At 40.2% G+C, this 9,841-nt stretch overlaps 1 protein-coding gene across 2 annotated transcripts; it reads left to right on the top strand.

Annotated features, from left to right (window-relative positions):
* The first annotated feature begins 2,070 nt into the window (after nucleotides 1–2,070).
* LOC139335709 (uncharacterized) lies at nucleotides 2,071–9,763 on the top strand. Of its 2 annotated transcripts, none has more exons than XR_011602438.1 (12): nucleotides 2,071–2,600; nucleotides 3,994–4,089; nucleotides 4,265–4,324; nucleotides 4,479–5,073; nucleotides 5,367–5,433; nucleotides 6,845–6,943; nucleotides 7,978–8,037; nucleotides 8,137–8,247; nucleotides 8,502–8,692; nucleotides 8,872–8,987; nucleotides 9,143–9,242; nucleotides 9,364–9,763. XR_011602438.1 is itself a non-coding variant. In XM_070969463.1 (12 exons), exons 1-12 carry the CDS (start codon nucleotides 2,079–2,081, stop codon nucleotides 9,639–9,641), a joined length of 2,214 nt encoding a protein of 737 aa, XP_070825564.1. In that variant the 5' UTR covers nucleotides 2,071–2,078; the 3' UTR covers nucleotides 9,642–9,763. The 2 variants fall into 2 exon arrangements, 1 of the variants encoding a protein (XP_070825564.1); XM_070969463.1 differs by having other exon boundaries at nucleotides 8,502–8,611.
* The last annotated feature ends 78 nt before the right edge of the window (nucleotides 9,764–9,841 follow it).

A 9,841-nucleotide genomic window follows, 5' to 3' on the forward strand; every position in this document is an offset into this window, starting at 1 on the left:
GCATGGATGGTAGATGAGTGTGTACATAATTATCAACAGTGGCCCGACTTTGACCCAATACCTCTACTAAGAGGTTTTCTCCTGTGCCATGGTTTTGGCTCCTGCAGGTAAGACTCAACATTCACTGTTACAAGTTGTTCTTTTACACCAAATTCATTGAAAAGCAACTCTTAACTTTAACCTTTTTTTGCAGGTCAAGGAATGCAAATCAAATTCAATATAGAAATAAATAGAATGAAACGCTTAAAGCTGAACAAAAACCACATGTGAACCTTTCGAGAAATACGTGGGGTGTTTGTGCATCACTAGGGGTTGCCCCTCCTGTCTGATCCAGATGTTTTATTGAATGAGGTCTGTTACACCTACAGGAGCTTCAGTAAACTCAGGCCCAGAACCACCAACACTTTTGGCACTGTTCAGACTGCACTGCACACACTTAGACAGAGACCTGCAGCTGAAATATTTCAGTCAGTATTTTCAAGACTCAAAGAGACTAAAGAGCCAAAGAAAAAAGCTAGTGGACACTCCAGCAACTTAAATTGCGGAGTCTAGAGGAGAAGTATGTGGGATTTCCACGTCCTGTAACTTAATGACCTACAAAATCTATTGTCTACCACTAAGCATAGTTTCTACAAGGGAATCTGCAGGGCTCAACAATGATATGCTCATGATTTGGTTCATGGTGTAACACTGACTGTAAGCCTTTTTAGATGACAAACATGTTGAACTTCTACATTAAAACCTCAGAGTCATGCAAGATGAAGTAATTCATTTTAATTTTTAATTCACTTTTTCTCACGGATTGAAACGTGGTTTCATGGGAAGTGCCTCTGCCCTTTATTATTAATTCCAGACTGCCACCTGTTGGACAAACTCAGATCACACAAACTTCACCAGATGTTCTTCTCGAATGAAAACACTGAGATAAGGAGGTAAAAAAAATTTGGAACATAGTTTTATTGTTTATTTCTAACAGTTCAGAGATGCTTCAAGGAAAGGAAAAACATGCAGCATTTTTGGACCGTCTTAAAAATGTACTTGCCCTTTAGCCAACACACTAATTCACCATATCAAACTGTGTGGAAGATGGAGGGGGGGCATGGCAGCTTGTATCTTCCTTTAAAAGGGGATTCATCTATTCACTGAGAAAACATTTTCCAACTGTTTATGGTAAATCATTTTTTCTTCCCAAAGGTGGGCAGTACTTATTGGTGTTTCAAATTCTGTTCCTGTTTGGTGGGTGTGATGGAGGTCAAACAACATTTCCATGAATGAAGGCACAGAGCTCTCAGTATAACAGTCTGTATACTGAGCCTACAGCATTTTCTGACCAGACAGCTTTCAAAGGCTGAGTCGTAGGCCCTGTGATGTCAGCTGACCTTCGCGTACAGAATCAGTGATGTGCCCCCATATTGCTTCTCCAGCTACTCCCAATGCCAGCCCACTGTTATGGAAAACAAAGAGGATGGATGATGGTTAAAGTGTGCCATCTACTTCAGAATAACTACTATTTAACTCAAGTTTGTTTATTTAAAAAGAAAATAAATCAGCACTGGATGCTTTACCTGGACATCAGACATAGGAAGCTGATGTCAAGGACTTGGTCTAATTTGCTGTTAGCTGCTGAGCCTGCTCAGACTCTGAGAGAAGCCATTGGCTGAAAGGTGATGAGGACGATAACTGGCAGGAAGTATGTTTAAAGCGAGAACATTGTCTAAAACCTTATTTATTGTATTCTTAAGTATACATTTAACATTCCTCCGAATATTTTTTTTCCATCTCAACAAAAAGTAATTTGCCAAGATATTCTTCGCACAAGAGCTTACCAGAAATTCTTTCAGACACATCTGAGTGCAGGATGCAAGTTGTCATGGTAACGGTTCAGTTGTTATCACGTGACCGTGCGTCTTCGCAACATGGAAAAACAAAGTGATTTTTGCATTCCGTGCCAGTAAAGTTTTCCACTTTAAATTGATACAGCAGACCTACTTGTAGCTATCGTCGCGGCTTCTGTTCTTCCTGCTCCTCTTCATCATGTTTTCGACCCCAAAAAATGTCTGACTACTGCATTTCCCACAATGCAAAGCGACAACCTCTCCGCACTCTTGTGTTTACGCTTAGCGGTCACGTTCACCAATTGCTGGAGCACACTGTTTGACACTCTACAACAGACAAGTCAGAAATGGTGGCAGTCGTCAGTGTATAATTCCTCGTTTCTTGCACCTTGTGGTCAGTGTTTGTGTGTAACGATGCCGGGGATGTGCTCTGTGCCGGGCTGTAAGGGCTACAAGAAGGCGAGGTCTCGGGGGGTTGTATTCCACTCTCTGCCTACAAGGGACCCGGGGCGATGCAGAAAGTGGTTAAAGGCCATACAGAACCCCAAATTTGACGAAAATACGCCAGTGAGTAAATATGGCAACATAAGAGTCTGTAGCCAGCATTTTAAAGCGGACGATTACGAGCCGGACATTCAGGCAGAACTTATGAAAACAACGCCCCGAAAAATCCTCAAGTCCAACGTAATTCCATCAGTGTTTTCTGGAAGACAACCAGAGGACCTCAGCGCTTCTCTGCCACCAGATGACACGAGCCAAACACAGGTAAATCATTTATTTAACCTATAAAGTGTATATATCTACTGACAACGTTGGCTGGAAATCCCAGCCGTGTGTCTAATATTCAAGAGAAATTTTGCGTGTGGAAATCGGGCAGTATTTCAGCCGTCCATGTGGAAAGGCCAGGGTGTTGTAGTAGATAGAAGAAAGCAGGATGAAAAGCGTCTTCCCTGTTTCTCCTGGTTGGAAAGTCCTACATCAACCAGAATGCATTGCGCACGGTTTGTACGACAGTAAAGAGGTAAAGTAACTCATAATGGATAACGTTAGATTACGTGGTTCAGCAGAGAGCGATACTGAATGAGGCTTTTATTAATGCAAGAAATGTTTGTCTCATCACGGTGCAGTAAAGTACATTTACTACAAGGACTGCACTTCAGTACTTTTTTTAGGCTCATGTACTTGAGTTTTCTGCTGCTTTATAACTTTACTGCAATTTACAGACAAATATTGTGATTTTTGCTCAACTATATCTGCCAACTTAAGATAGTAGTTATTACTTTTCAGATTAAGTTTAAAGTTCAAAACATAATCTGCAAATAAATTATGATGTATGTAAACAATGAACCTGAAAACACACCAATAATTATCATTCAAGAATATGCACTCTGAAATATGCTATTCAGCATAATGAGTACTTTTACTTGTGGTCTGCATGTATATTTTGATGCTAGTATTTTTACACAGATCTGTGATATGCAGTGCATCATATGCAAACAAATGACACAGACAGGGACAGGAAAAGAAACAACACACTGCTGATTCAATACTGTAACAGTCCACATTGAACAGAGAAGGAGAGAAAACAGCTCTCCTCCATGTATCCAGAGACATGAGGGAGTGCACACAGTTAAAGCACCCCAGATAACAATGACTGACAAAACCATCAGTTCAGTCATAGAAAAATAGGACATCCCACAGATAGAAACGAATGAAAGAGCAGGGTGAGCTCATTGATAATTAGAATAGTAAGGATCCAACATACAACAGTTTCTTTTACTCAAATGTAGCTTAACCATGTCATGTGATTGGCTACTTCATTACACTTTAAGAACAAATATTATTGGGACCACTATAAAAAAATTACTCATGAACATTTGATACCAAAGAATTCCCATTAGAGACACTACCACGGACTATCTGTCTAACATTTTAATAAACAGTGGCACACCTTGAGAAATGGGATTACAGTCTTTTTTTATTGTAACACAAACAGAATATTCATTAATCTGAATGAGAGTAACATTTTTTTTATAGGATTTCTTTTATAGGAACAACATTAAGTGTAATTTTTATTGTGTAATTTGCCTCCATGTGAAACTGGATAGAAAATGACCAAGTGTGGTTATATGAAAACTGTTTTTTTTTTTTTAATTAGGCGAAGGCTCCCAGTGCAGCCACTCTAGCCTCTACCTCAGTTGTTTCAGGCTCCGGTATGGACTGTGTGTTGCAGCGGGCCTCTGTGTTAACCTCAGTAAGTCGGCCAGCTATGTTCCTCTTATTTGATGTTTTGTTTTCATGGGTTATCGTGTGGTTAATTTGTGTTAGGACAGATGTTTAATCAGACAGCTACCCTCTTCTCTGAATGTAGCACTTGTTATTTTCAACAGTCACTGTTTTTAATCTAATGTCTGAGTACATTGTCACAGGCTTCTTCTTTGGGTGTTCAAGTCACTGATGTGGATACTGCATCATTTTCTCCTTCTCCTGTAAGTATACCACATGACATTGAAAGACCTTTTCTGTGTCAATGAGTAATAGACTTAGAATTAATGTATTTTGGTATTGTGAACCCTATTCAGAAGAGTTGCTCACACAGTAACTTTACTGATTTCTGAATTTGACATCTGTCTCCAATCCCAGATTGCCTCAGGATTTCCAAGCACGTCATCCCAGTCACCTCCACCCAATGAACTCAGTGAAAGTTTGTGCAGTGTTGCATCGGTGGCTCGTCTGAGTGAGCCCTTCCACCAAGAGACTATATTAAGCTTGGCATCAACATTAAAACCAGATAAGAACACAGAAAAAGACTTTCAGATTCAGTCAAAGACCATTGTGAATGACAGCTGCTTGATGGACCTGTTTCAGAGATGTCAGACGTGTGGACAGCCCATAACCAAAAAGAAGGTGTCTCACTGTGGGGCACAGAAGAAGGTGAGGTGGAGCTGCCTTGGTGGACACAGGGGCACATGGATGTCATCACCACACCTTTGGGAGGCATTTCCTGAAATCCACCTTCTTATGTCTCTTTCCATTCTTTTTTCTGGAGGCACCTTTACACACTTTAAAAAATGGGCCAAACACCTGCACCTCAATTTCATGGGACATAAAACCTTTTTTGAACTTCAAAAGGCATACCTCAACCCAGAAGTGAAACAGATGAACAGGACTGAACAGGAAGGGATCTTTGCAAAGGGGGTCCACCAGCAGCCTGAAGGCACTCCTCTTCATATTTCAGGTGATGGTTGCTCTGATTCTCCTGCTTTCAGGGCCAAGAACTCATACTGTATATTACTGTCAAATTTATAAAGGATTATGGTCCTACCAGCACTAGTTGGTGTAACTTGATCATCTTCCGCAGCCAGTCGGTAGACTGATTGTGTTGAATTGGTGTCAGTTGAGGGAGCTGCCTGACAGGCTGCTCATCTGATTGAATCCACGGATTGATTTTGCCATTTTGTCAGTCTTTTCTTCTTTGCCATGAGAAAAAGACCACACATTACTGAACGTTTTCTTGTTTTTACTTTGAAGATCATCTGAAGGATATTAAGGCCAAGTCAAGGAGAAGAGAGAAAGGAGCTCTGTCATCATGGTCGAGGTGAGGACACATGTACAGGCAATATATTGACTATTAATGAAAAGTAATAATCAGCTTGTCAAACTGTTGTATAAAGTCATCTGTGGATAGAGAGGAAACTATGGAAATTCAGTAAAGTTACATCAATCAGGACCCTGATGTTGGCTGGGAGATTAGAGTTTTGAAAAGGAAAGCTCACATCAGACTGGGCGGCAGAAAGGCGCAATTGTTGAAAAATCGATTACAGCTTTATTGGATGAACTTTTTAGGTGCACCCACTAATGGAGTGGGAAATCACTGTTAAAGGTACTCTGCTTTCCAGTAAACATGACTCCCCACGGAAACTTTTCATAAAAAAAAATGAAATAATGAAATCAATTAATAATGCAAAAAGTGTGGGCGCTCCACCCTGCATGGATTGTCTACTGTGTGACTGGGATGTCAGTGCTTAATGTGCCAGTCCAAGTCACTCCAAGAGTAACCGTTGTACTTTCAACATGATGAAACTGCTATTCAAAATATTTCAATAATGATATATATAATGATTATTATATAACAATAATGTTATAATGTTTGGTATTAATTTAATAAAGATTAACTTACTCTTTTTGTTGATGCCCATCATGCTTGCTACTTGCATTGCTGTGTCTTTTTTCTCAAAGTATGTATCCTCTATTAACACAAAATAATGTGGATAAGAAACATTAATAAAAGCATTTAAATTTTATCTCCACAACCAATCTTGTCTGCCTTGATTTTCTGGTAACTGCATACCTCTTCTTATCATTTTTATATACCGGTGATACCGGAGATGTGACTCATTCTTACAACCACTGACAACAAATGACTCACTTACCGTATAAATATAACTTACCGATTTCTTGGCCAAGAAAAACAATGGCTGACCAACAGCAGACTTTAGAGTATATCAAGAAGTAAAATATTTTTCAAAAGTATGAAGCTCTTTTACTTCGTTTGTCACTGACCTGAGCAGCGAAGGTGTGAATGGTTTCACAGTCTAACAGAAGCTCAACTAGTAATTACAATTTCTTTCAGGTTAGGTCAAGTAAACCTGTAACGCCTCTATTCTTAGTATGCATTTGTTTTCATCTTGACTTTTTTTTGTTAGCACTTACAGTTGGAGGTTGTGATCATCCAAGTAGCACCCTCATATGTTCCCACTCATCCCTGCTCTCCAGCCATGCAGATCATTACATTTTGATTTGGCATGTGATCCATACAACTTCTGTCACTTCCACAAAAAAACTCAGCTGCAGTTCTTGCCTTCAGTCACGCATTCAGACAAAAGCCACTAGGTTAACTTAAAACAAGTTGATCCACAACTCAGGTGTTTGTCAAAATAAGGGTAAATTTAAATGCTTAACATTTCCAGATGACGTTTTGTGGCTAATGGCAAGGTTTCTTCTTACAGTTATGAAAAGAGATCCTCGATATTGCTGACCTCTACTGGAACGTGTATGCAAGAGCCTACTGCACAATCAAGTCTTGGCCATGTCTCGTCCTCTGAAAGGTAAGCAACCTTGCTTTGTTTCTGGCTGGACCACAGCAAACTGGGCCCAACAAACGCCAAAGTCTGCCCCTGATTTACTGAGTGAGTGAGGCAGGAATGGTCATTCCCCACTGTGGCAGTCCCAAAACCTTATAGAAAATAGTTAGAAGAGAGCCGAAGCATAGCACATGTATTGGCTCTCTACAGTGGTGTGTGTGTGTGTGTGTGTGTGTGTGTGTGTGTGTGTGTGTGTGTGTGTGTGTGTGTGTGTGTGTGTGTGTGTGTGTGTGTGTGTGTGTGTCCTCTGAGGAGAGCTGTGGAAAACAAAGCTCTGGTAGAGTGGCCAAGAACACCAAGCAGGGGGTCCTTCCCTGCTGCGACATATGCCTGTGCGATAGTTTCATACTGCCTATGAGCCAAGCGCTGTTTTGTCAGAGGCTTTTTCCAGAGAGTGCTCTCTGAAGTGCTGCTGTGTCTGTCTGCATGCCACATAATGGGATGACTCACGCACCAAACAGAGGCGATGTGAGGTGTCTTCCATCTCATATCTGTGAGGGGAAAAAACCTTCCAAGGTTCCAACTCTTGATGTGCAATAGATGATTAGCCAGCACATTTCAATTGATGCCTGTGTCTTCTGATCACAACAGATAACTTGAGATTTTTTTGTGTTTGTGGTGCTGAATTACATTTTTTGGCATACTGAACTGTATTCTATGAGCAGAGTGTGACAGGAAACCAGGAACATGGCAGTTAGTTTGTGTCAGACCTGGTCCTGTACAGGACTGTATTACTTTGCGTGCTCTGGGTTACTCTGTGGCTCTTTCATTGCATCACATCATATTTTGCAGGCATTCATCTGTCACACCAGACAATTAATGTCCATCTATGATGTTGAACATCAGAGTGAAACTACACATATTGCACAGCCTAATATTGAGGTTTTTGAGAATGTCTATTTCAGGAGGTTTATATGTCTTTCAGTACTGTACTGACTTTCTGAAGATACATTTTCATGATCTTATTCAATGTCTCCTCTGTAATTTGTCATTTTCAGTTTTGAGGAGATGGAGGTCACCATTGATGAGGACGAATGCGACAGCGTGAAGAACAGACTGTAATTTTATACTGGATTATACAAAATATATCGGATCTCAAATCTTGTGCCTCTGTGGCTCATTTCATTCAAATATTAAATCTATTTTTTATCTGATAGATCTGACTTGGACAGTGATATGGAAAATGTCATAGAAACACCTGAGCTGAGTGCTCCAGGAGCTGATGACAGCTGTGATGAAGACGTCTACGTACCAGTAATTCCACAGAGGTACCAACATATGTGGCTTTGTTGAGGCTCATTTTCAAGAGTGGAGATCTTAAAAACTTTTCGTGTAGTTTGAATATATTAAATGGAATATATTTAGATGACATTTGTGTAATGGAGTCTTGAAGATTTAAAACTTGATTCTCAGTGTTGAGAATGTACCATTTGGAAGACATGTAATATAAAAATGCTGAAGGATACAAAGAGCTTTATCATCATGTAAACCCGGAGTGTCAGTCTGTTGTTTTCTGTGTCAGTTCTACGACGTCTGAACTCGTACTGGAATGTGAAGAAGAGGAGCTGGAGCCATGGCAGAAACAAACTTCACATGTTCAGTTGAAAGATGAGGATGATGTCGGAGAGTCGAGTACGTCACACCAGATTCTTGAAGAACATGTTGGTGTTGAAGTTTTCAAACATCTGTCTTCTGTTCTCCTTTAAAACACAAGTAACTGTCGAGACAATACACGTCATTTTTTATGCATTTCAAAGTCCCCTGAAACTCCTGCTTGAATGTTGACTACTAGCATGTCTGTGTGCTGCTGCACATATTCTCATCTTCATTTACAAAAGTTGACTTGCATCCTGTTAAAATGCCTGATTTTGTCGTTTTGTATGTTCTTACAGCTAATGACCAAACAGATTGTAAGCCGGAGCCTCCACTTCCTCAGAGAAATGCAGCGTGTACTTCACCAGCTAAGCTGAAAACACAAACTCCACAGCCGATTGTCTTCAACAACCCAGTAATTGTGTTATTAGAGATATTTTATGTGTCATAAATGACTTGGCGGGTGAAGGAAGTGCTGTACATACCTTGTCATGTGATGTGACATTTGATTGGGTGATGCATAGTAGTTAGTGTTTGTTGAAATATGAACTTAGTCTTTCTGTTTTTCAGGGCTTCATTGTGGCTTCTCCCCAGTTAACAAACAATACTGAGTTTGTTGGCCCTGTGGGGACACAGTGCCATGCTGGGAATTCATTTACAGTAGTAGCAGGTAAAAGTGAGGATAGCTTAGCGGGGACCTTTGGTAATTTTTCCATCCTTTCAGTGTTTGTATATATTGGCCTTGTGTTTTTATTAAGTGTGTCTGAAGAGTTTGTGTGTTGTTTTTTTAGCTGCTCACCAGCAACTTTTCCAGAAAGTGGCTACAGCACCAGTAAAACCTGAGGCTTGTGACATTGTCCACACCACTCAGGTGCATCACATCAGCAACATCCCCGTGTCCTTATCCAGTGTCCAGAGTCCTGCAGTACGTGCTGCATCATCTCACCAACTGCAGTCAGACCAGTCCAACGCACACACTCTCCCTGTCCCTTTTACTCTGCCTTGCTTTACTGTGCTTGAGCTTGAATCAACTGGCACATCAGACAAACAACACGCCGAACTGTTATAATGTGTAAATTCACACGTTGTTATAATAAAATGCAATTTGCCTCTCATTTACAGTCCACTTCAAAGGTATGGGTTGTATTGTAATATTAAGTTCAGTAAAATAAATTCTTAAAGCAAAAATCATTTTCAGGTGCTTCATTGCTGTGTTATTCACATATCTGGTATTGCTTCATACAATAGTTTCTCTATAATACATTAATA

Source organism: Chaetodon trifascialis, chromosome 1 (genome assembly GCF_039877785.1).
Source record: "Chaetodon trifascialis isolate fChaTrf1 chromosome 1, fChaTrf1.hap1, whole genome shotgun sequence".
Classification (NCBI taxonomy): Eukaryota; Metazoa; Chordata; class Actinopteri; order Chaetodontiformes; family Chaetodontidae; genus Chaetodon; species Chaetodon trifascialis.